This window comes from Lithobates pipiens, unplaced genomic scaffold (genome assembly GCF_037356315.1).
Source record: "Lithobates pipiens isolate NorthernLeopardFrog02 unplaced genomic scaffold, aLitPip1_a1.2 Scaffold_16, whole genome shotgun sequence".
Classification (NCBI taxonomy): Eukaryota; Metazoa; Chordata; class Amphibia; order Anura; family Ranidae; genus Lithobates; species Lithobates pipiens.
Window position 1 is genome coordinate 638,820,113 of NW_027507748.1, and position 27,901 is coordinate 638,848,013.

Below are 27,901 nucleotides of genomic sequence, written 5' to 3' on the forward strand. Positions count from 1 at the left end.
ATATCTACCTAGAGTTTGACGTTAAAATATATTGTCAAAATTAAAGTATCCTTCACTTCCCCATATAAAATGTTGATTGCCGCTCAATGTTTTCTTTCGCTTTTGTTTGTCCCGATTACAAGGAAACCAAAACCTTCAATTTTGTATTATATATATACACACACACACACACACACACACACACACACACACACTTAGTCCTTTTTCCAAGATTTATTTGCGGTAAACAAACAATTTTGCAATAGAGGTATAGAGGATTAAAGGGAGTTCAGGTACCTGGTAACTGCGGGTTAGAGGTATTCCTTTAGTCCAGAGGATAAACAGCTCCACAGACTGAATTCAGCAATCACAGGATAGGCCCCTCTCACTGACCTAGCAGCCGGTGCGATACTCCAACAAAGTCTCTGCCACAGACTTGTTAAATTAAATTGTTGTGCGATCCTCTGCCACAGAAAAGCAAAACTAGAAAAAGGGCTTGTTGAAAATATTTAAGAGTTGTCACACAGTACCAGTTTCCTCAGCAGATCCAGAGATACTGTGTGGTAGGTGATCCGGGTTGTGTCCTCCTACTGAGTCTCCAGGCTCTTCCAGAGATACCAGCCTTGTTGCTCGGTCCACTCCTGGAAAAGTACTCCCCTGGATCCTCCAGTCCTTGGCTTCTCCCCACAGGCAAGACAGCACAGGACCATACCTAGATCGGTAGGCCCCAAGACTTCTGGGCCTACCCCTTTAGTTGAAAATCCTCAGGCCAGCTGGCCCCGAGACACAGGAACAGGCATCACACACCCCTGGCCAGGTGGGCCATGAGGTCGGGATAGCGAACCCCGGAACAGAACCCCATAAAATAGCGTCAGTACCTTAAGTACCCCCACCCAGAATGCACAGTGGGTGAACCACTCCCACTGGGCTATTCCCGAGCAAAAGGGTATTCAATGCATTCAGCCTGTTGCATTTCCAACACTTACTGGTGGTGACAGCAACACCCACGGTCAAGTGGAAACTAGCACAACCCAGCTGAACTGGTACAGAAACCAGAACTTTGAAATAATTAATTTGAGCCAAACTGCAGCTTCAGTCAACTTAAATGAAAAAAACACAATAGTGTCTGCTCATCAGGAGCAGGGCGCTACATACTCCTCCCTCCGCTATAGACGATGCCCCCATCGTCTGAAAAAACAAAGACTCTCAGTCCTGAGAGTCTGGTACCTTAACCCAAAATTTGAAGAAAGAAGGGAAAAGGGTAAGGCAAAAACAAATATTATATTTAACTGTTTCACATATAGACAAGTTACATCACATAACTCCCAACACCTAACTAAACAGGCATTAATGTCTAAACCGCTGGCAACAAAAGTGAGTACACCCCTAAGTGAAAATGTCCAAATTGGGCCCAAAGTATCAATATTTTGTGTGGCCACCTTTTTTTTTTTCCAGCACTGCCTTAACCCTCTTGGGCATGGAGTTCACTAGAGCTTCACAAGTTTCCACTGGAGTCCTCTTCCACTCCTCCATGACAACATGACGGAGCTGGTGTATGTTAGAGACCTTGTGCCCCACCTTCTGTTTGAGGATGCTCCACGGATGCTCAATAGGGTTTAGGTCTAGAAACATGCTTGGTTAATCCATCACCTTTTCCTTCAGCTTCTTTAGCAAGGCAGTGGTCGTCTTGGAGGTTTGTTTGGGGTCGTTATCATGTTGGAATACTGCCCTGCGGCCCTGTCTCCAATGGGAGGGGATCATGCTCTGCTTCTGTATGTCAGAGTACATGTTGGCATTCATGGTTCCCTCAATGAACTGTAGCTCCCCAGTGCTGGCAGCACTCATGCAGCCCCAGACCATGACACTTCCACCACCATGCTTGACTGTAGGCAAGACACACTTGTCTTTGTTCTCCTCACCTGGTTGTCGCCACACACTCGTGACACCATCTGAACCAAATAAGTTTATCTTGGTTTCATTAGACCACAGGACATGGTTCCAGTAATCCATGTCCTTAGTCTGCTTGTCTTCGGCAAACTGTTTGCAGGCTTTCTTGTGCATCATCCTTAGAAGAGGCTTCCTTCTGGGATGACAGCCATGCCGACCAATCTGATGCAGTGTGCGGTGTATGGTCTGAGAACTGACAGGCTGACCCCCCCATCCCTTCAATCTCAGCAGCAATGCTGGCAGCATTCATACGTCTATTTCCCAAAGACAACCTCTGGATATCATGCTGAGCACGTTCACTCAACTTCTTTGGTCGACCATGGCGAGGCCTGTTCTGAGTGGAACCTGTCCGGTTTAACCTCTGTATGGTCTTGACCACCGTGCTGCAGATCAGTTTCAGGGTCTTGGCAGTCTTCTTGTAGCCTTGGCCATCTTTATATAGAGCAACAATTCTTTTTTTATATCCTCAGAGACTTCTTTGCCATGAGGTGCCATGTTCAACTTCCAGTGACCATTATGAGAGAGTGAGAGTGATAACCAAATTTAACATACCTGTTCCCCATTCACACCTGAGACCTTGAAACACTAACAAGTCACATGACACTGAGGAGGGGAATGGCTAATTGGGCCCAATTTAGACATTTTCACTTATTGGTGTACTCGCTTTTGTTGCCAGCGGTTTAGACATGAATGGATGTGTGTTGAGTTATTTTGAGGGGACAGCAAATTGACACCATTATACAAGCTGTACACTCACTACATTGTATCAAAGTGTAATTTCTTCAGTGTTGTCACACGAAAAGGTATAATAAAATATTTACAAAAATGTGAGGGATGTACTCACTTTTGTGAGATACTGTATATAGCACATGTCTGATAGGTTCCATAAAGTGGAACATGCAGTAGACTTTAAACCTTTATGAAACCACAAGGAGATATTTCTCACTTTTCAGCTAGCTGACTGCAAAAAACATTAAAGCTCAACTCCAACCACAACAGAAAAATGCCCTTGTGGACTCTCCCACGTAATACTGCCTCTTCTTGATTTAGCAAGCATTTAACCCTTGCAGCTCAGAGGAGCCCACTACAAGGGTATTTTTCTCTCTGTGCCCAGAGTTGGGCATTAACAAATTTACCAGTTAACCTTTTTTTGGTCTGAATAACTTCTGTTGACCTTCTAATTATTTTTATCTTCAGACTTTGAGCAAGCATTTGCCTTTCTCCAAGCAAGTGGATGTTTTGCTAATTTTATGAGTGGAACAGAAGGTAAAAATGTATATAGCATATTTTTTATATATTTTATAAAAAAAATAGGTCTGTATATATAACAAAGGAACTATCACAAAGGGTATTTAATTTAATGGAATATGTTCCACTAATAGAGTTTTTCTTCACAATGAGGTAGGGAAAGTTTGTTTATTAGTGATGTGGGAGCACTGTTTATATCATCTTTAAAGGGTAACTCCACTTTTGTGGGGGGAAACAATAGCAAATAAAGAAAAAATATAATATAGCGTATACAATTGCAACACAAGCCATATTGTAATTGAATGTTATTAAAAAAATACCTTTCCTTTTCAATCTGCAGCCGCTGTAATTTTCTGCAATATGGCTACCTGGAGGTGTTCTGTATACAGAATGTGTACTGAACAAACCCCAGAAACATAATTTCCTGCTTGTGTGATCGGCTCACCAATTTTCCCAGAAGTCTGCCTAAAATAAAAATATACAATACAATAATTATGTCAGATTTTTGCAGTACAATTATTATGCATAGAAATTGTCCAAACAAAAGTCTAGTAGATATCCCGGGTATGATGAAGTTTGAAACACAAAATCATAAATTATAATATAATAAATAAATATAAATAATTATAAAAAATAATAATAAAATTAATTTACCCACGATTCACTATCGCTCAATTCTGCAAGTGTTCTAATTTATTATCACTGTTTTCTAGCTGGTCTAAAACCACTTTTGACATAAAGGGACACTTTTTAGTTGCTATGGACAATCTCCAGTTTCCAGGCAGAAAGAACAGTATGTATAATATAAAACTGCATGCAGGGCACTGGACAAAGCACTAGGGACAAGAGGGATGTGAAATAATTGCATACAGTAATGTAATCTGTAAGATTACAGTGTACTGTATGTATTATGATTTTTCACTTTTTTTAATTTGCTGCCTGGCTCTGCCCCCACGTGTCGTGATGCTCGCAGGGAATGGAGCCCAGCACAGAGAGGCATCGTGAGGAGGACAGAGCCCGTGGACACAGCGGGGGGACATTGCAGGGTCCTGGGGACAAGGTAAGTATACCACACCAGGATCCTGCAATCCCTGTGGCTCAGAGTTAACTCTAATGGTGCTGAAATTTAACCCAGAGCCACACTTGGGAAAACCGCAGGGAGCTTAAAGTAGCTGTAAACTCTCACATATATCCAGTGAAGTGAACAGCCTCAGATGATATGCAGGGATGAAACGAATCCCTACATAAATTTTGCATGTATATCTGCAGTCTTCAGCTTGCTACATTCTTTAGAAAGTTAACACTGTGTTAGAATTTGTTCTTCCTGTTTCAGCTGTGGGAATGGAGTCTGGGCATACACTGTGTGTGAGCTGATTGGAGGAAAGGCACACACTCCCCCCCCTCCCCCCCACACACAGACAGAGGAACAAATATACTTGCAGAGCTGTGCTGTGAATAGACCAGCTCACTGCTACTCTATTTATAGCACTTAACCCAACACAAATTTTCAGGTGCTTTTATCTCCTGTGTCAGAGAACTTGTCAGAAGATATCATGCTGATAACAGAAGAACGGAGCAGCAGAAAATCACAGAACTTAGTGCTTTGGATAGAGATAAGTAAACAATACATATATATGTGCCCAGGACAAATTTAATGAATCAGGTTTACATCCACTTTGCTTTCCCTCCATTAAGTTAAAAAAAATGTTCCATTATCTGTATCGCCTCCTCACCCCCCCCCCCCCCCATAACATTGCAAAGACCAGGTAAGTATAAACTTGTTTATTATTATTTCAATAAAAAAAAAAAAGGTTTATAACCACTTTAAAAGAAAACTATTTCTAGAAACACATATATACGAAAACTCACATACATACATACATACATACATACATACATACATGTAAAATAATGAATTGTTCTTATGAGATAGTACCAATGTGCATTACTTCTGTGATCTTCAGTAACCAGTCTCCTTGCAGCAGCACCTTGTTTAGGTCCTGGCTCTCTCAAAAGGAAGAAAGGCATAGCAAAGAAGGTGTTCTGTGATCCTTGGGGGACAGAATCCAAGACTATCAGTAGAGTGTAGTACAAGAATATGCAATTAGCGGACATCCAGCTATTGCAAAACAAGTCCCATCATGCCTCTGCCTCTGGGTGTCATGCTTGCGGCTGTCAGAGTCTTGCTATGCCTCATGGGACTTGTAATTCTGCAACAGCTGGAGATCCACTAATTGCATATCCCTGGTGTAGTAGGGGTAGAGCAGCCTTTCTCTCCCTTTTCAACACAGAGGAACCCTTGAAATAGTTCTCCAGTCTTGAGGAACCTCTGCTAAAAATTAGAACTCTACAACTCATGATACATTAGTGTGATGGTCAGTGAGAGGAATGGTTCTTACATTTGTGGTCATTGGAAGAATTACCTCCTTACAGATAGCTAAAAAGATCAATGGTGTCAGTGGGAACTTATCTGAGAGGCAGAAATTGCCCAATGCTGAAGGAACCCCTAGCAACCTCTGGAGGAACCCTACGGTTCCATGGAACCCTGGTTGAGAATCACTGGTGTAGAGTATAAATTAGTATAGTAAGTGTTACATGCATCCAGTAAATACCCTTATCTGCAAAGAGCAGAATTCCAAAGGTTACATGGCAAAGGTTTTTGTGGTTGTGCTTTACATCCAAAGTCTAATAAAAATGACTCTTATGTTATTGTGTATTTATTTCACAGATGACCATGCAAAGATTAGTTCCAGAACTACTAGCAGAGAGACATACAATGAAAGTGATTCAGATTGTGTTGGTTCTTGTACAGAAGTAGAAGACCAAGGGGAAATCACCAGAGATGAAGACCCTGATGGGATGGAATCTGAATCACCTGAATCAACCCAAATAAACAAGAAAGTAGGGCAATGCACAAGAGATGAAGGACATCATAAAGTGGAAGCTAAATGTTCCAGAACATCTTCATTGTTCGTAAACAGCAAAGAAAAAGAAAGCTCTAGAGATGAAGACCACAATGGAATGCAAAGTGAATTGTCTGAATCATCTTCAGAGAGCAACAGGAAAGCAGAAAGCTGTAGAGGTGAGGGCCATGATGATATACAAACTGAATTGTGTGAATCATGGTCAGAGAGCAGCAGAAAAAAGCAAAGCACTGAAGAGTACGTAGACAGAATGGAAATGGAATCTCCTGTAGCATCTCTATTTTCACCTTCAGCAAGCAGGGAAAGTGATTTCAATCTGTCTCACAACGCCTCTCCGAGACACAGGCCTTTAGAAGAAATTCAGTTAAAGACCATGAAAACAAATTTGCGGGTTCTGAATTCTCAGCTGAAAACCTTACAGTACCAATTGCAGCAGCAAACCGAAGATGGAGATGCAGGTTTTTCCACAAATCTAATTCAGTTTTTAAGAAAAGTTCCAGAAGATAAAAAGTTGTCCACTCAAATGTCTATTCTAAAGGTCTTATCATCGGTTTTGGGTCAGCAGCCAATGTCTACATCAAACCCGGGTTGTGTACCACAACAATATACAAATCAGTCTTCCCCCAGACTTAGTGGACAAACTAAGCCATAGCCACAAGTCAGAAATGTAGACATATAATGATAAATGGCTGTTACAATACAGAACATTATATACTTATTATGACATAACTGTTAAAGATCATAATAATAATACTGTATGCAATTGTGCTCATAAGTTTACATACCCTGGCAGAATTTATGATTTCTTGGCCATTTTTCAGAGAATATGAATGATAACACAAAAACTTTTCTTTCACTCATGGTTAGTGTTTGGCTGAAGCCATTTATTATAAATAAACTGCAGTGGTGCCCATCATATGCAGCCACTGTGCCCATCAAATGCAGCCAAATGTGCCCGTCAAATGCAGCCACTTGTGCCCATCAAATGCAGCCAATTGTCACACAATTGGGCGGCACAGTGGTGTAGTGGTTAGCACTCTCACCTAGCAGTAAGAAGGGTTCAAATCCCAACCACGACACTACCTGCCTGGAGTTTGCATGTTCTCCCTGTGCCTGCGTGGGTTTCCTCCAGGTACTCTGGTTTCCTCCCACACTCCAAACACATGAAGGTAGGTTTATTGGCTTCTGTCCAAAATTGACCCTAGTAGATGAGTGTATTGTGGGCTCCTTGAGGGTAGGGACCAATGTGAGTGTGCAATGTACAGGGATAGGCACAATTGTAGACACTCAACTCAGGTTGAACAGGATAGACTGGTGTCTTTATTCAACCTTACTAACTATGAAACTAATTGGGTGGGATCGGGGCGCACTCTCTGCACCCTGAGCCCACCCTATTTTGAAGCCTATTAGAGCCTCTGGTTCTGATCAGGTGCTTCAAAAAGTACCACTCCCTCCATAGGAATCCATGTGTCCAGCGTCCTGAAAGGGGCCGGGCGCATGATCAACTGTGTTTACTCTTTTTAAATCATAGTGACAACATAAACTAGCCAAATGACCCTGATCAAAGGTTTACATACCCCAGTTCTGTCATTCATGTATTGCTCCCTTTAACATCAATGACAGCTTGAAGACTTTTGTGGTATTTGTGGATGAGGCTTTTTATCTCCTCAGATGGTAAAGCTGCCCATTCCTCTTGGCAAAAAGCCTCCAGTTCCTGTCTTGCATGAACTGCACGTTTGAGATTTCCCCAGAGTGGCTCAATGATATTGAGGTCAGGAGACTGAGATGGCCACTCCAGAGCCTTCACTTTATTCTGCTGTAGCCAATAAAAAGGTCAACTTGGCCTTGTGTTTTGGATCATTGTCAATTTGGAATGTCCAAGGACGTCCCAAGCGCAGCTTCATAGCTGATGAATGCAAATGTTCCTACGGTATTTTTTGATAACACACTGCATTCATCTTGCCATCAATTTTGACCAAATTTCCTGTGCCTTTGTAGCTCACACATCCCCAAAACATCAGCGATCCATCTCGTTGTTTCACAGTAGGAATGGTGTACCTTTCATCACAGGCCTTGTTGACTCCTCTTCAAATTAAGCATTTATGGTTGTGACCAAAAAGCTTGATTTTGGTCTCATCACTCCAAATGACTTTGTGCCAGAAGGTTTGGGGTTTGTCTCTGTGCTGTTTGGCGTATTGTAAGTGGGATACTTTGTGGCATTTGCATAGTAATGGCTTTCTTCTGGCGACTCGACCATGCAGCCCATCTGTCTTCAAGTGCCTCCTTATTGTGCATCTTGAAACAGCCACACCGCATGTTTTTAGAGAGTCCTGTATTTCACCTGAAGTTATTTGTGGGTTTTTCATTGCATCTGAATAATTTCCCTAGCAGTTATGGTTGAAATTTTAGTTGAACTACCTGACCGTTGTTTGGTTTCAACAGAACCCCTCATTTTCCACTTCTTGATTAGAGTTTGAACACTGCCGATTAGCAATCTCAATTCCTTGGATATCTTTTTATTTCCCTTTCATTTTTTATACAGTTCAACAACCTTTTTCCACAGATCCTTTGACAATTCTTTTGCTTTGCCCCATGACTCAGAATCCAGAAATGTCAGTGCAGCACTGGATGAAAAATGTAAGGGTCTGTCAGGAGTCCAGAAACTTATTGACCTTTTATACACACACACTAATTACAAGCAAAGAGATCACAGGTGAGGATGGTTACCTTTAATAGCCACTCAACCCCTTTATGTTAACTTGTGTGCAACATGCATCATCAGGCCAAAATCACCAGGGTATGTAAACTTTTGATTAGGGTCATTTTGGTAGTTTGTGTTGTCATTATGATTTAAAAAGAGTAAACAGTTGATTGATAATAAATGGCTTCAGCCAAACACCAACCATGAGTGAAAGAAATGTTTTTGCGTTATCATTCATATTATCTGAAAAATGGCCAAGAAATCATAAATTCTGCCAGGGTATGTAAACTTATGAGCACAACTATATGAACAGATTCCTGTCATCAAAATATCTATTTTTGCTTCTATGTACATCTATATAGTATTTGTGGGTTTTTGTCTGTTCTGTATTCCTGACCATATAAATAATAATCATGTATTAAGACAAAAGAGATGTTTCCATACAAAAAAAACACATTTTCACCAGGACCAAAAAACGCAATGAGAATGTATTGGGTGAAAGCTTGCATTAAGTCCTTTTTCATATAAAAGGTACTATACAGGAAGTCCCCGAGTTACGAACACAATAGGGACTGTAGGTTTGTTTGTAAGTCGAAGTTGTTCATAAGTCTCAACACTGTATTTGTAATTGTAACTTACAATTGGAACACTGCATTCGTGAGTGTAACTGCCGCCTGTGCATGGATGTGGGATGTTCCGGGCGCTTGTTATGTTATCTGGGGCGTAGTACAGCAGTGTGGGATGTGTCCGGAAGGGCTCGCAAGGTATCCAGGACCAGCGTGGAACACAAGTGGCCGGCATTTGAAGCTGTTCGTAAGTAGGAGTCATTCGTAACTCGGGGACTGCCTGTATTAGGTCCATTAAATAAAGGAAAGAGCCAATCACATTAACTTCTTTATTGCTCAATCTTCTCTATCTAACTTGCGCTAACCAAAATCTAGTTTGTTGCTAAGGGTTAAAAGTTAAGGGTGGAAAAAGTTACTGATTTTAGGAACTTAGTTGCACCAAATGTTTTTAGTTGCTTACTAGCATAGTACCATCTTACTGGCACTTGGCTCTCATGTATCAGTTGCAACATGTTAGAAAGAAGACTGGAGAATATTCTGTTTCTGTCTAGCATGAACCTTTTTTTGAAAGAAAATTCCTGTGTGATAGAATGGCAGGCTTTCCTATTCTGGAAAAGCCATCATGGACAATATTGTATCTGAATAATTGAGTACAATGGGCATTTTTACATGCAGCTGTGCTGTATTGAAGTGCACTATGATCAGAAAATACCATGTGCAGCAGGAACATAGGTCTGTGCAGAGGACATGAGTATGGCAACTGTCTATCAATTGGGATGATTGGATTGGGGTCTTAGAAGAAAAAAGTTGCATGGGTAGCTTTATTTCTGTCAAAGTAATAATTGTTCTGTTTTATAATATAGCTTTCAGTTTAATGTTTTTATACTATTATGCAAGTATATTTTATACTTGGTTATATTTGATACGTAAAGAAAAAAAAAAATTAAGAAGAATAATAAAAGCCAAATAAAACAATACTATTTTGACTGGTTTTAAAAGTTGTTCATTATTAAGAAAAATGATTGGGAACATAGTGCTATTTCTCTTTATAAAAGGTTACTGAGCTAGGGCTGCCGATGCTGTCCTCCTAAAATTTAGTTTTTTGGCTGTTATCTTGACTTGATTACTGTGACGGATCTCAGATACCCCTGCTGGTTATCTTTGCTTGACCTGTGCCTCCTGTCCTACAAATACACCCGCAGCCTGCAGACTCGCCATAACCAGCCCTTAACCCCTCAATCTCGAGACAAGCCACACAGGTGTTGAGGGTTAAACATGCAGAGCACAAACTGTTTATTAAGTTTCAAACATACACTTTAAACACAGTTAGGGGCACTCCCCTTAGCCTTGTCATAGAGGGGGTAGGGGACAAGGAAGAACCAATGGAAACTCAACACTTGTATATTCAAACAACTACAGTTGAAACACATAAAGGGATTATGATAAGCAGGCAGCCCCTCCTTACACATTCTCTGCTGAGAGGTGTCTCCAGTCCAGACCTTTTGTCTACATGGCATGACCCAACACAATTAACACAGCAACAAGGGGGGGGGTGGGGGAGGGATGCAGCATTACATTACATTATCTCAGTGCCATTTTGTATATGTCTTTATCATCTAAAAGTACATTGTTTGTGGAATAAAAGTATATATATATATAACCCAGGCGGGCCAATAGGTTTAGGTAGCCAGGAACGACTCCACAAGCCCAGCCATAGATACCACATTCACCCGGTTCCGATGAACTGGCGAATCTGGACACAAATGTCTGGAGATGGCATCTTCTCCAGGTGGTGGGAGATGGCAAATAGCCCTCTAAACCCCAATGTTCTCTACTGGGCCATAGTCTGTGGGTAGGAGACGAGCCCACAGCCCCCTCCAAAACACACAGTGACAGTGGGTTCTGTCACAATTACTTTTTTGGATACCAACCTGGAAAATGTATACAAAGTCAAAAGTCCCCATCAGCAGAGTAACCCAAAGTGGTGTACCACTGAAGGCCCACCCAGACTGCTTACGCCAGCCACATATGCCAGATAAATAAGGACTCGTCCCATCGTATTTCAAAAACATCCAAAGCTTGTCAACAGAAAACATGCAAATCAGGAGTTTCAGCCAACTATTGCCTATAGATGAAAACACCATTCTTCTCATTTCACTTCACTAAGTGGCTTAAATGTAAATTTAGGTAAAGGAAAGTGTGTTTCTATGGGTGGGGAAATCATGTTTACTAGGGGAAAAAGGCTGCAAAATGGCAGTATAGAAATGTGAATTTTATGTGTTCTCTAGCTTTTAGAAGTTCACTGTTGCTAATGGAGTCTTTATATAAATATCACCCTGCCCCCTTGAGTTTAGTGTGGAGTTTTCATGAATCCGTATGCAACAAAGCTGATTAACATGTCTGATTCACATTATTGTGGTGTTTTGAGCTTATGTGCATATTTGGTCTTGGATAGTGACTCAAAGGTGGCCTTACACAATTAGTTTTTTTTTCATGCAGCCATTGATAGTCCAAACATTTTCCAACATATTCCTTTGTCAGACTTAAAAAAAGAATCAACTTCTTTAATGTGGTGCAGGCCACACGATGATCAAAATTTGTCTGGTCCCTGCTGTACTGGCTGAATTTTGTGCCGTGTATGGGCAACTAAAATATTCAAGCAGAAAGGTTGGAATAAGAGCAAAAAAAAAATAGAGGAATTAGAAATGTTTCTTTAGTAAAGTAAAAGTTTCCTTAAAACAGTTATGATATTTAGAAGCTGGCGTTAAGCTCTTTTCTATGTTATATAAGAGTATGAACACACACTTTTTGGGGTAGTCTCTGTCATTGGTGAGTTAAAAAACAATCATGGAAAACTTTTGTACCTCCTTATAACAATGAGCCACACTCACTCTACTGTTCAAACCAACCCTGTATGTACCAAACTGCAATACATGCTGCGTTGGATTCAGGCTGAAAGACATTTTGTGCTCTACAAACTATTACTACCATGTCTCTTCCCATAGTTATCTAGTTTATAAAACCCTACTAAGCACACTGATATAAAGTTACTTATGAAAACACACACATTGCTGCTAGTGAAACACTATCTTATTTATTTCCCAAGAAATTAGGAAAGCTAACGTAAAGTATTAAAAAGACATTACAATATCACAAAGCTTACAATCAGAACATATAGTACAAGAATATGAAAGATACTTATCACACGGTCCTCCGTGAGTCTTTGCTGCATCGGCTAGGCTCAGACCAGGAGAGGGCCTTCACCATGAGGTTTAGGCCGGAGCCATCTCCCAAAGTAGGCCGAGTCACCACATGGCATGGTCTTACAGCAAAACAGGGAGCATTGTCTGTGTGTGAGCCTTTTCATTCAAACATACACACCCACTCGTAGCCACCCCCATTTGCCTTCCATCCAATAGATTTCGCCAAGAGGTATTCCTTCACATGTATGTCCATTCTTCAGGAAGCATGCTGTATTGTCCACTATTGATCAGTGTCTCCAACGATAAGCCATCCAGCTCGCTCTTACTCCCTTTGAAGCCTGCAACCACACACATCACAGCAGGTGGGTCCGAGTCCAGCTATTGTTCTTCTGATTACAAAGCTTTCATGTGCTTCATTCAACTGAGGCTAAGTGGCTACCTCAACCATGAAAAAATACCAGAAGTATTATATGAATTCAATCCAACACAGGCTATATATAGATAGAAATGATCTGTACAAGTAGCAATTAACAGTGCACAGAGAACAAGATCACAAAAAAGTTTCATACTGAAATATTAAATTTGTGTCTGGCCAAGTTCAATTTTTTTTAGTCCTTAACCACTTGCCGACCGCCGCACGCCGATGTACGTCGGCAGAATGGCACGGGCAGGCATAAGGGCTTACATGTACATCCTTGCCTGCCCGCCCGGTGCCTGCGGCGGTCGGTATTCGTTCGGGAGCGATCCCGGACGAGGGGACGGCCATTCATTCATGGCCACCCCCTCGCGATCGCTCCCGGCGAATGAAAATGTCCGGTGACATCATTTCCTCTCCTGTAATGTAAACACAGGAGAGGAAGTGATGTATTCTCTCCTCCGTGTCGGAATTTTTCGTTCCGGCACCGAGGAGAGAGGTTCGGTGAGTTGCACCAACACACCCCACATACAGTAGAACATGCCAGGCACACTCACACCCCCCCTTTACCCCCCGATCACCCCCCAATTACCCCTGCCCCCCCCCCAGTCACAGTGACACCAATTGCTTTTTTTTTTTGCATTGGTGTCATTTGTGACTGTAATAACTGTTAGGGCAGTTAGGGTTAGCCCCCTTTAGTTCTAATGTGCCCCCCTAACCCCCCCAATAAAGGTTTAACCCCGTGATCACCCCCCGTCGCCAGTGTCACTAAGGCTGGGTTCACATTGCAGCGGTTTATGAGAACGAATGTGATTCGCACCGCACTGCAGTGCAAATCACATCCGATCTCTGTGCGATTCGAGTTCAGCCATACAGATAGTATGGCTGAATTCGTGTCGCACCCGCCGCACCCGCCGCAAACTCGCACGGGACCCTTTTTTTGGTCCGCAGCAGAATCGGATCGCATGGGTGTTCACACCATGCGATCCGAGTTTGCAGATCGCACTGCGATATGCGAACTGATCTGGGGGTGTCATTAACATTTCACTGACATTCCCAGCAGTTCGCATAGGGCAGTGTGAACTGCCGCCGGGAGGCATGTGAGGCGGGAACCCGCCGCGGATTCGTGGCGTTCCCGCATCGCTCCAGTGTGAACCCAGCCTAATAAGCGATCGTTTTTCTGATCACTGTATTAGTGTCACAGGTGACGCTAGTTAGGCAGGTAGGTATTTAGGTTCGCCGCAGCTTTTTATAGCGCCAGGGACCCCCATATACTACCGCATAAAGCCCCCTGATTGCCCCCTAGTTAACCCTTTCACCAGTGATCACCATATAACTGTTACAGGTGACGCTGGTTGGTTAGTTATTTTTTTTTATAGTTTCAGGGCACCCGCCATTTATTACCTAGTCTCACTAGTGTACCCCTAAATTTAGGGGTGTCTACTTTCCAAAATGGGGTCATTTAGGGGGGGTTTGTGCCATCTTGGCATTTTATGGCCTTCAAAACTGTAACGCCCTTAGAAAGCCTGAAGGCGGTGCTTGGTTTTCGTACGCGGCTAGGCTCCCAAAAAGTCCCACATATGTGGTATCCCCGTACTCAGGAGAAGCAGCAGAATTTATTTTGGGGTGTCATTTCACATATGCCCATGGCATGCGTGAGCAATATATCATTTAGTGACAACTTTGTGAAAAAAATAAAAAATAAATAAAAGTTTGTAATTTTCCCGCAACTTGTGGCAAAATATAAAATATTCCATGGACTCAACATGCCTCTCAGCAAATAGCTTGGGGTGTCTACTTTCTAAAATGGGGTCATTTGTGGGGGTTTTGTGCCATCTTGGCATTTTATGGCCTTCAAAACTGTAATAGGTAGTGAGGAGTGAAGTCAAATATTTACGCCCTTAGAAAACCTGAAGGCGGTTCTTGGTTTTCGGGGCCCCGTACGCGGCTAGGCTCCCAAAAAGTCCCACATATGTGGTATCCCCTTACTCAGGAGAAGCAGCAGAATTTATTTTGGGGTGTCATTTCACATATGCCCATAGCATGTGTGAGCAATATATCATTTAGTGACAACTTTGTGTAAAAAAAAAAAAAAAATTTTTTTTTTGGCATTATTCAATCGCTTGAGGCAAAAAAATAAAATATTCAATGGGCTCAACATGCCACTTATCAATTTCCTTAGGGTGTCTACTTTCCAAAATGGGGTCATTTGGGGGGGTTTTGTACTGCCCTGCCATTTTAGCACCTCAAGAAATGAGATAGGCAGTCGTAAACTAAAAGCTGCGTAAATTCCAGAAAACGTACCTTAGTTTGTAGATGTGACAACTTTTGCGCAAACCAAAAAATATACAATTATTGACTTTTTTTTTTACCAAAGACATGTGGCTGAATACATTTTGGCCTAAATGTATGACTAAAATTGAGTTTATTGGATTTTTCTAATAACAAAAAGTAGAAAATATCATTTTTTTTCAAAATTTGCGGTCTTTTTACGTTTATATCGCAAAAAATAAAAATCGCAGAGGCAATCAAATACCATCAAAAGAAAGCTCTATTTGTGGGAAGAAAAGGACGCAAATTTTGTTTGGGTACAACATTGCATGACCGCGCAATTACCAGTTAAAGCAGCGCAGTGCCAAATTGTAAAAAGACCTCTGGTCATTTACCAGCAAAATGGTCCGGTCTGAAGGTGGTTAAATAGTTTTATTGTACGCTTCGTCCAGATTTACCCTAACTTCTTGTTAGGTGAAAACATTGTCAGTAGCACAGGAAGTGAGCAGAAACCTTCGTAATGGAGTTTCAGATAATAGTAAAAGTCAATGGGTTCTAATCCTTCCCTATTACATTCAAAACCTAAAAAATAAATAAATAAACTTTGGTTGGACAAAACACTTTAATGCTATTTTCTAGGGATTCACAGATACCAGTTTTTTAACACCAAGTACGAGAACCGATACTTTTCCTCAAGTAGTCGCCGATACCAATCACCGATACCAATCACCGATACCTATTTTTTGTGTCGTGACAGTTTTTTTAAACTAATGAAAAATTATTGCAGTTTCTTTATAATTACAAAGAATTGTAACTCAAAAGACATTATGAAACAAATAAAAATAAAATTACTTGCTTGTCACAAGCAAGCACAGAACATGTTTTAAATTAAATTATTATATAAAATGTAATGGTGTAGGTGCCCCCCTCCCCATGTCATCACAGAAACTTGGAAACTTGGCACACAGTTGAAGACAAATGTATATAGAAAACCCATTACTATATTGATGTTCTGTTCCACATGGATACTATCTTTTCCCTGTAATATCATGTACTGGTGTTTATTGTACTGTTCCTTGATTCATATGCCTCTTTTTAATCAATAAAGAGTTTGATTAAAAAAATAAAAATGAATAAAACCCATTAAACTTTCTCTCTTAGCCCTTGTACACATGGTCGGAGAATCTGTCGGAATGTGTCCTATCGGACTGTGTTGACGGATAATCCGACTGTGTGTGGTCTGCATCGGACTGATTCCGTCGGAATATCCGTCTGACCCAATTTTCCAACTTGTTGGAAATATTTGCCGACCAACTGGTTCGATCAGACATACTCCGATCGTGTGTAGAGAATTTTGATCGGACCAAGTGCCACGCACGCTCAGATCAAATTCCTACATCAAAGCTATTGGCTACTAGCCTGAACGTAGTCCCATCGTAAGGAAATTATGTCATCACGTTCTGAATGATCGGATTCTTCGACAACTTAGTCCGACTGTGTGTATGCAACCGTTTCGGACAAGATCCGACGGACAAAATCCAACGGATTTGGTTGTCGAAATCTCCGACCGTGTGTACAGGGGCTTAGTACTCTCACTGACAAATGCTCAGAGCCTAGCTCTTTTTTAAATGGAGAATACATCAACATGTAATTATACCTCTCTAACATTCATAATATCCATAGAGTAGGAGCCAACTATTAGAAGCCTTGTACAATAATGATAGGCTTTAGCTACAGCAAAATGGCTGCCTTACCGGTCATTTCCCCATTGTACTGGAGACACAAGTTTCTGCCTATTCTCAGTCATCTTCTCCTCCAGGTGTATGATAGAAACTAGGTGGGGAATGACTTCAACAATGAGGAAAATACAGAGAGCCTGCCTGTCATAGTCATGACAGAATCTGGCCCTCCATGTGCTGGCTGTGATTCCTGTCATGGAGAACATCAAAGTCAAGTTTGTGTCACAGAAGATCAATAAGACCCGCTGGGGCCTAGAGCCGGCCTCTACTCTCCAGCAGCTGGACCTGTTCGCTGCGGGCCCCTGGGACAATGAGGTGAGCATGGCCAGGGAATGGACACATGGAGAGAGAGATGCAGATTCCCCTGGGTGCCTGATAAACCCTGTAATAGCCGCTGTTCTGCCAAAACAGCTAACTCGCCAAAATCTCCAACTATGTCACTTCCGGTGATTCTCCAGCAGCAGTAATTGCAGATTTTGACGACTTGGCTGTTTTCACAGAACACCAGCAGCGTATACACAATACGGTACACAATATAATGGGTGGACATCATTAATCTGCCCGCTAGTTTTCAACAACATGGTCGCCTCCAAGGCAGCAACAACTTTTTTACTCTTTAGTCAGTGTTCTGTGAAAACAGCCAACTCGTCATGTCCCGTAGTGTATACGCTGCTGGTGTTCTGTGAAAAAAGCCAAGTCATCGAAATCTGCAATTACTGCTGCTGGACAGTCAACAGAAGTGATGTGGTTGGAGAATTTGGCAAGTTGGTTGTTTTGGAAGAACAACGACCAGATGGGAGGAGGAGGTGAGGATGGCAGCTGCAGGGGAGACAACCGGCCAGAGTGGAGGAGGAGGCGTCACTTCCGGTATCAGTTTCGGTATCAGAGCATTAGCACGAGTATCAATACTCGCACAAATGCTTAGTATCGGCACTGATATCGGTAGTACAACCATACTATTTTCTCTATTTGTTTTTATAAATGGGCTCCTGGGCATTCTTTCATCAAAGTGTATACTATATTAAAACTTTTTTTTATATATATAAATTGGGGACAGGTTAGCCACCCTGTTAAGTTGTTGTCTGTGTCCCTGCTGGGTAGATTCACCGTTTGTTCATGCTGGGGTGACAGCTTTTTCTTTACTTTGGGGAGAATTATTTTTGCTTCTTATTGCACTTTTGAAAACAGGTAAAGAAAATTTTCTGCAATGGGACATAGATAAAGAAAAAGTAAATTTTTGTTTTTTTAACGATTCCATACTCTAAATCTAAAGTTCTTCCAATCTTAATCCCAGAAAGAGGAGTATATTAATGAATGAATTGTGTTTGAGCTATATAAGGATAAATAGTGAATGTTATGGCATTTCTTGAGAAAGACATCAATGCTGTTGAAACGTTTCTGCAGAGCTGATGGGCGGGAGTAAATGGACTCCGCTGTCAGTTTACTCTGACTGCCCTCCTTTTTTATTTTTGCGGACTGAATTTGAGGAATGCATGGACCTACCAATAAAGACCACCTGAAAAACTTACAGGCGGACCTTATCGGACCCATCGTGTGAAAGGGGTCTTACAGTGTTATATTATTAGAACTTAATTTTAGTCTTGTTTGCAGCCACCATTCAGGTCAGTGTTATCCTTCAGAAGGCCCTCCTCCAAGTTGGGGCAGTTAGGATTAATACCTACTGTATGAATCTTGTTGAAGATATTTTTTAAATAAACAGACTGGGCACTTGATATACTGTATATATCATCACTCTGCAAGTGTAATATAGGTTACTTCCATTTTTTTAGACATCACTCTGCAAGTGTGGGGCTATGGAAGAGCCCTGGGGCCATCAAAAAAAAATAATAATTCAGAATTCTGAATTTGAAAGTCAGAATTCTGACTTTCAAACTCAGAATTGTAAATTTAAATTTTTTTATTTTTTTTTACAGAATTCTGAGATTAAAAGTCAGAATTCTGAGTTTGAAAGTCAGAATTCTGAGATTCAAAGTCAGAATTCTGAGTTTTAAAGTCAGAATTCAGAATTTATTTATTTTTGATGGCCCCTGGGCTCTTCCATATGGGGCAAACGCAAGGTCTTTAATTTTTATCAGATCAACTGAACAATATAAATACAAATCCTGCATACCTGTATCTGTATACAAATAAAGCTGCAAGTAAAATGTGGACTAAACCACTTTCAAGTCATGCGAAAACAAATGTGCTGCGCTATTTCAAACTAAACAATATAAATTATATATATGTCTGAAACTGTATAAACATCTGCAAAATAACATCATTGAGCAAAGAAACCAAATTATTATTGAAGAGGCGGTATTTTGCCTTTTTTTGCACAATTATATACACAACTATATGTAATTCATATTATTTCGTTTGAAATAGGCACAGTACATTTGTTTTCTCTTTCATTTTATGCCTGTGACCAGTGCTGGGACAAGGTCCCCCAGCGCCCAGGGCAAACTTTTCAAACTGCGCCCCCCCCCCCCTCCAATCATCTTGCCTACACATGATCATTATACCTACAATTGGAGTGCAGAAGTCAGGATTGGATAAATGACAAAGTGGAAGGAGCATAAAGAAATTCGAGTGCAGTAGTCAGGAACAGGGTTATTTTTAAAATAATAAATTGGGCCCTGCTTCTAGAGGATGCGGCTTTCACTGTGCTGGCTATTGGGTGAGGCTTAAAGAGATGCACAGTGCAAGGGTTCAGTAGCAAGTGATGAAGATTTTTTAGTAAAAAGATTTTACTTAAATATATGCTGAGCATTTTAAGCACCCCCTGTCAGTGGTAAATGGTTTGTCTCATCTGTGTATCTGCAAGCAAGCTTGTTCTTTTGAAAAACAACAGACTTGCTAGCTGGATAACCAGATAAAAACAAAAGAAAGAAAGCCTAAAAAAAGAAAAAAATGCAGCCATCACATCTAGGAATTGGTAACCTTCAATATAATAAATGTTTGTTTGTGGGTTTAATGCCACTTTAATGTCTATTCCACACTTGTGACCATGGTGCTGGTGACAGGTTTGCTATTGAGAGCAGAAAATGTCATCACCTGACATTGCTACCATGCTGACAGGCTAGTCCTGCTGCCGGCTAGTTGGCACCAACAACATGATCAAAATTGTGACATAATGTACTTGGAGTCTGGTTTGCTAGGAGTTAGGTACTGTAATCCTGACAGTTTTAATCTGTTACTATATTCCTGGTAGTTCCCCGGCCAATTTAGAACATACCGATTATCATAAGCCTATGGAAAACAGGATCCACCATACCACACTTCAGCACACCTCTACATTCTACCCACCTATTCCAAGTGAACCTGGGAAAGAGAGCGAGGAGGTCACACTCTGACATGGGGGGACTCTGATTCCCAACGAGGTTTATGGCATTTGCAGCTTGCTGAAATAATGTGTTTGCACATCTGGAATCTCCCAGCCTTTCTCCCAGCTCTGCCCCAGTCTGCACACACACAGAGCTCTGTACTTCCATCTCAGGACATCTCCATCTCTGCTGACAATGTGGGGGGCTGTCAGAGCAGCTCTGCCTCTGTGCCTTTTCATGTGCTTGTACTGAGCTGTAATTTAGAGGCAGGGGATGAATGAAGCAGGACACACTGACAGATCAAGGGAGCTGACTGCCATGTTTACACATACAGAGCACAGAGGAAAGCAACTTACATTTTGGCTGGGTCCCTTACATGGCAGGAAGGGATGGGGGCCATCTTAAGCCTTGTGTCGGAGAATCTGTCGGAATGTGTCCTATCGGACCGTGTCGTCGGATAATCCGACTGTGTGTGGTATGCATCGCACTGATTCCGTCCGAATCTCCGTCGGACCCAAATTTTCCAAAATGTTGGAAATATTTCCCGACCAACTGGGCCGGTCGGACCTAATCTGATCATGTGTAGAGCATTTTGATCGGACCAAGTGCCATGCATGCTCACATTCAAATTCCGACACGGAAGTGCTCGTTCAGGTAAAACTACTGCTCGTAAGCGATATAGCACATTCGTCATGCTGCAATGTTAAAAATTCATTCATCAAGCGCATTCTCTTGTTCTTTACAATGCTGCAAGAACGAACTTCTTTTGATGCTCATAGTCACACACACTTCTCCCAAACGGATTTCATTACTCTTTTTTAACCATTTCAGCAATACAATTTTAGTTTGCGTCACATCTACACAATTTTAGATTTGTTTTTGGGGGGGGATTCCCTAAAAATCTCCTTTAAAGACACTTTGCTCATTTCTCCTTATTTAATTTTTTTTTTGTGTGTAAACTTACAACAACAACATTATTGTATTTTTTATATTTTCTTTTTTAATCTACAGGAGGTTGTTTAGTGTTGTTACCCCTTGTTATTTAGTTCACTTTGTATTTTGGAAATGTACCTGCCTGCTCACAAATAAACTGGCCTTTTTGAAGGAAAACACATTACACAAGTATTTCATCAAACAAAAAAAAAACAAAAAAACTGAGTTACGTACCGGTAACATCCTTTTCCGGGAGTCTTTCAGGACAGCCACCTTAGAGAGACACTGGCTCCTCCCCTCTTAGGAAACACCGCCTTCATTTTCATGATTTAAGCCTCATCCTCCCTTCGTTCCTCAGTTCTTCCAGAGTACCTCCGGCCAACTGGGGAGACACAAGAACACGTCAAACAAACAAACTTTTAGTCTTACCTGACGGTCTCATGTGATGAGTTCCCGATGATCTCCAAAAATCTGGGTGGGAACCGGTGCTGTCCTGAAAGACTCCCGGAAAAGGATGTTACCGGTACGTAACTCCGTTTTTCCCAAGTTCGTCTTTCAGGACAGCCACCTTAGAGAGGATAAGCGAGCACATTACCTTAGGGTGGGACCACTGCCTGCAGTACTTTACGACCAAAGGCTTGGTCTTTGGCTGACAGAAGATCCAGTCTATAGTGTTTCACAAACGTAGAAAAACTGGACCACGTTGCAGCTCTACAGATCTGTTCAGGAGATGCACCAGCCCACTCTGCCTGAGAAGTTGCCACTGCCCTGGTTGAGTGTGGCAATCGTACGTCTAGAGGCTTTGGAACCCTTCCTAGCCCCTGAAAATAACACAAAAAGTGAATCAGACTTCCTGAACTGACTTGTGCAATCTAAATAATGAAGAACACATCTTTTAACATCTAATCTGTGAAACGTGTTCCTGTTCTCTTACTGGATTCGAACAGAAAGTAGGTAGCACAATCTCCTGTATTCTATGGAAACTAGAGGCTACCTTAGGTAAAAAAGCCGGATCCATCTTAAAAACCAAATGGTCCGGAAAAACCTGAAAAAAAAGGTGCCCTAATAGAAAGGGCTTCGAGTTCACTTACTCTCCTTGCTGTAGTGATCGCCACCAAAAACACCGTTTTGAGAGTGATCAATTTTAATGAGCAAGATTCTAACGGCTCAAAAGGTTCCCCTGTGAGAAACTGTAAAACTAAGGAAAGATCCCAAACTGGGAAGGGGGAGTTTGAAACCGGTCTCTGCCTACTTAGGGCCTTGAAGAACCTCATTATCCAAGGGTCTGATGCTAGATGTTTTTCTAGAAACATGCTTAAAGCGGATACCTGACCCTTCAGTGTTCCAAGAGCTAAACCTTTATCTGCCCCCGCCTGTAGGAACTCTAGAACAGCTACAGGGCTGTGCATGTTGAAGGAACTCTCTGAGCACCAGCTGTTGAATCGCCTCCATACCTTTAAGTAAATGGTCTGGGTTTCCTTTTTTCTGCAGTTTAGAAGAGTGGCTACTAACCGGTCTGAGAAGCCTTTGCCCTTCAGCAATTCCTCCTCAGAAGCCAAGCTGCTAGGTTCCACCGCTCCACCTGAGGACAGCAGATTGGACCCTGAGACAGGAGATCTTCCTGGACTGGGAGAATCCAGGGGGGTTCTAGAGACAGGCCCTTCAGGATGGAGAACCACGGCCTCCTGGGCCAGTGAGGTGCGATTAGAATAAGGGTAGTATCCTCCACCTGAAACTTCCTTAATACTGCCGGAATCAGCACGGGAGGGGGGAAGGCATAGCACCTGGAGAAACCCCAACTCTGTGCTAGTGCGTCCACCCCCACGCCAACGCCCCGTCTCCCCTGTTTATGGAAAAGAAAGTGGCTACTTTCGCGTTTTCCCTTGCGGCAAAGAGGTCTATCGAAGGAATCCCCCACCTCTGGGTGAACATTTTGAATATTTCCTGCTTGAGAACCCAGTTGCCTTCTCTCAGTGTTTTCCTGCTGAGGAAATCTGCCACCTGGTTTTGTTCTCCTTTCAAGTGGATTGCTGAAAGGGACAGGACATTTGCTTCGGCCCACCTGAGGATGGCTTTTGCTAGGGCCCATAAGGATTTGCTCCTGGTGCCCCCCTATCTGTTGATGTAAGCTACCACCGAGGAATTGTCCGACCTTACTTTTACATGATTCCCCCGGAGTTCTCTCTGAAAGGTCCTGAGAGCCAGATCCACTGCCCTCAGCTCCCTCCAATTCGAGGATCTCTTTGAGTCCCTCCTTTCCCAAGTACCCTGTATCAAACGGGAGTCTAGGTGTGCACCCCAACCTGAGCTGCTCGCATCGGTTGTGACCACCCTGGATGTTGGTAGAACCCACTCTAAGCCTTGGGACAAATTTGCTCCCTTTCTCCACCACCAGAGGGACCTCTTTACCTGATTTGGAATCGAAACCAAAGAATCCAGAGACCCCTGGCTGTGGTCCCAAATCTTCAGAACAAATAATTGTAGAGGACGGTAATGTAATCCCGCCCACTGAACTGCTGGGAGCGCGGATGTCAGCAAACCTAGTGCCGACATGATCTTCCTTATTGAGATCTGGTGGCTGCCCTGGAGAAACAACAGTGCCTTGTCTACCTTTTGAACTTTCTCTAAAGGAAGAAAGACTTTTTGTTCTGTTGAGTCCAACACATACCCCAGGAAGGTGACCCTCTGGGAAGGATTTAAGTTGGATTTCTCCAGGTTCAGAAGCCAACCCAGGCTTACTAACAAGTTTCTTGTGACCTGTAAATCTTGAGTCAACTGTGCTGGAGAAGGGGCAAACAGGAGAAGATCGTCGAGATACGCGATCACCGAGATTCCCCATGAGACGCAGAAATGCCAGAACTTCTGCCATCACTTTGGTGAAGATCCGGGGGGAAGAGGATAGCCCGAAGGGAAGCACTTTGAACTGCAGGTGTAGCACCTCTACTGAGGTTCTCACTTCCAGTCTGAGAAAATGCTGGTGGGTCTCTGCGATGGGAATATGCAGGTATGCATCTTTTAAATCTATCGATGCCATGAAACAGTTTGGTGGAAGAAGTGCTTTTACCGAGTAAACTGAATCCATCCGAAACCTTCTGTAGGTGACTGAGACATTCAGAGGCTTCAGGTTCAGGATGAGCCTGAACTTTCCCGAAGGCTTGCGAACCATGAAAACGTGAGAATGGAAGCCCCTGCCTGTCTCTCCTACTGGGACCCGTACTACCACTTCTTGTTCCTCTAACTCCTGAAGAGAGGAAAGAAGGGCAGATGATTTTTCTGCGCATTTTGGCAGCTCGGTGACAAGGAACCTCAGAGGAGGGAGTTCTGAAAACTCCAAACGGTAACCTCTTCTGATGATCCCCAAGACAAACTGATTGGAGGTAATCATCTCCCACTGTGGGAGGAAGGCCCCCAACCTTCCTCCCACTGTGACCCCGTCACTGAGATTTTTTGGGCTGTTCAGGAGGGCGAAAAATTGCTCCCCCGGGCCCCTTGCTTTTGAGCCCCCAACTTTTCTTCTGCCGAACAGTTCGAGGGGCTTCAAATCTTTTCTGGGGACGAGTCTCTTTCTTTTTGACTGTTCCCCAAATTTCCTTTTAACGGGAAAGGCCTTCTTCTTATCTGCTGTGCGATCTAGCACTGCTTCAAGACCTGGCCCAAACAGCAAGTCTCCTGTAAAAGGGATCCCACAGAGTTTTGTTTTGGACGCATTGTCTCCCTGCCAGGTCTTCAGCCATAAGGCTCTCCTGGCTGAGTTGGTCAGAGCCAAGGACCTTGCCGACATTCTCACGGATTCAGCCGAAGCGTCCGCAATGTATGCTATCCCCTTAAGCAGCATGGGAAAGGAGGATAGAATAATCTCCTTTGCTGTCCCTGCTTCAATGTGCGCATTAATCTGGGTAAGCCAATACTCCATATTGCGGGCCACCACGGTGGCTGCCATGGCTGGCTTAAGATTTCCCTGTGATGAATCCCAGGCCTTCTTTAGAAGGGAATCCATCCTTCGATCCATAGGGTTAGAAAGTACCCCCATGTCCTCAAAGGCCAGATCAGTGTGTCTGGACACCTGGGAAAAAGCAGCATCTAATCTGGGAGATTTATTCCAGACGAGAGTCTCTTCTTCCGAAAAAGGAAACCTTCGTTTTAATGCCCCGGAAAAGAAAGGTTTCCTTTCGGGATCCTGCCATTCCTTCTTGATGGTATCGATCAAGACGTCATGCACCGGGAACACCCGCTTTTTCTGTTCCCCCATGCCCTTGTACATCTGATCATGGAGAGACAATGCCTTAGTTTCCTCTTGAATGCCTAAAGTGGTATGAATAGCTCCCAAGAGCTCATCCACTTCCTCCAGGGAAAGCTTATACCGTGAGGCTCTGTTGGATTCCCCATCCAACTCCTCATCGTCAGATTCCCCTTGGGAGTCTGAGACGACACTGTCAATTTCTTCCTCAGCTTCCTCTCTGGAGCCCCCTGGATTCTCTCCCCCTGCGGGAGGAACATCCACTGGGCTAGATGGTACACTCTGCTGCGCTGGTGTAGGAGTGCTCTGGGGCTGGGGCCACTGGAAACTGGAGAAAAAAGTTTTGAAGGACTGAAAAGTACTAGAGAGTTCCTTCACAGAAGCTGCCAGATCTGCACCCTGTTCTGCTGCCTGCTCCCTAAGCAAACTTGCAATACATTGTTTACAAAGTGCTTTAGACCAGGAATCCCCCAAAGAGGCTCTACATGAAGGGCACTTCTTCTTAGAACCATGGGGGGACTTGCTCGTGGCTTTCTGAAAAACAGAAATAAAGGAGAGAGCAGCATAAGATCTAAAAGAAAAGAAACACCAGCGCTACATAGAGGACCACCGGGAGTGGCCCCCCCAGGATCAACCATCACCAGGATCCCAGACGCACTGCCCTTCCCCCCGACCACCAAGGAGGAAAACACCAGTGGAGCTACTGGATATAAAGTAAGGTAACACCTCCCCAGGGTTCCTCTTACCTTTGAGTGGCTGGTGCTGTTATCTCCAGGAGTTCTTGAAGCCTCTGCTTCGGACATTCTCCTGTTGAGGAAGAGTGGTACGAACGTGCCTCCGACAGCTGCCTGTGCAACTATAGAAAGAGAGGCTGCACCAGCCGAACGCTAGGTCCCCTTTCACGTGCCGCGTCCGGAACCGGAAGACGCGGATCCAACGAAGAGGTCCGCCCCCACCGGAATTGACGTCGCCCGTCATCCGGTCCGGCCTCCAGCTCCCAGCCGACTGTATACACAGGGGGACCTTGGACGTCTTCGTTGCAGCGCCCCACTGGGCGAAACGAAGGGATGGACCTCCCCAAAAACTTCCTGCTTTCCCCAAGCGAAGATTGGAGTGCGTGTAGAAAAAGGTCAGTACAAGAGTTCAGCTCCCCAGCCGACCGGACTGCCTGTTCCGTTGAAGCACCCGTGGGTGAACGAACGGACGACCCTGTAAAACTTCCTGCTTTCCCCAAGCGAAGTTTAGGGTGTATGGACAGTACGAAAAATTCAGCTCCCCGCTGATCAGACTGCCAAAGGACGACCGATAGATGGTCAGACTGCCGAGTGGGGCCGGAGCTCCGCTCGGATAGCTTCAGTTTCGCCAACTGAATTAGCTAAGGTTCCTTAGCGGTGTCTCCCCACCGGAGGAAACACCATAACTGAAGAACGAAGGGAGGATGAGGCTTAAATCATGAAAATGAAGGCGGTGTTTCCTAAGAGGGGAGGAGCCAGTGTCTCTCTAAGGTGGCTGTCCTGAAAGACGAACTTGGGAAAAATTATTTTGTTCGCTAGAAACTAAAAATAGGAACGCAGCACTGGAGAGAAGTCTGGTCCCGAAGTCCTAGAGAGCAGGAAATTCAGATGCCATTTCTGTCCCCAGCATGGTGATCTTCAAGAAGCTGCATCTTCTGGCACACCAGACTCAACCCAGGCCATCACTCTCTTGTCTTCCTTTGTGACTTCCCACCTGGCATCCTTCCAGGCTGTGGCTGGGCTCCTGTAGCTGGAGCAGGAGGAGGAGGGCGTGGGTGGACCTCCTGGCTGCCACTTGCCACAGCCTCCCCCCGACTGAGGTCATCCTGTGTATGAAAAGGGGACATAGTTTTAGTTTTTTGATCATCAATCAGACCATTTTGTGCTCCTGGCTTTTGCTAATTGAATGTTACCAAATAGAAAAGACTATCATTCTGACACCATTTTTTTTCTTTCCCGTCCCAAACATTTTTGGTCACTACTGTCGCTTGAGATGTAAACCACTTGGAGAAATCTCAACTTACTGATCAATAAGAACATCTAGTTATCATCATTAAATGTGACACAAGAAATATGTTCAACAATGCAATACCTGTCTCAAGCTGGGCCCCACCACATGGTGCTGCCTGGAAGGCCCAGGTTGGACATCAGAAGCCTCAGCTGGGGGTGAAGGATGCCTTGGAGGAAGCCTGGAGAGTGGTGGCCTGAGTGGTGGCCTGGGTACCCCTTGGTCTACCAGAAAATGCAGCCTGTCAAAGTGCACCACCCTGGGGTAATAAACAGCATCTGTATCTCCTGCTCTCAAGGACTTCAGGTGCTTCTTTCTCTCCCTGAAATATGTAAGCTTCATGGCCACAATTTTGTCATTCAGATAGGTCATGTCTGCCATGGGGACCATGAT

The 27,901-nt window shown here is 43.3% G+C and overlaps 1 protein-coding gene across 1 annotated transcript in view; it reads left to right on the forward strand.

The window, feature by feature from the left end:
• Positions 1 to 6,900, forward strand: part of LOC143984007 (uncharacterized) — a 114,939-nt gene extending 108,039 nt beyond the window's left edge. The window contains exons 11-12 of the mRNA XM_077484253.1: positions 3,124 to 3,192; positions 5,903 to 6,900. Of these exons, the coding sequence (XP_077340379.1) occupies positions 3,124 to 3,192; positions 5,903 to 6,750 (917 nt within the window). The 3' untranslated portion in view covers positions 6,751 to 6,900. The remainder of the gene's footprint in view (positions 1 to 3,123; positions 3,193 to 5,902) is intronic.
• The last annotated feature ends 21,001 nt before the right edge of the window (positions 6,901 to 27,901 follow it).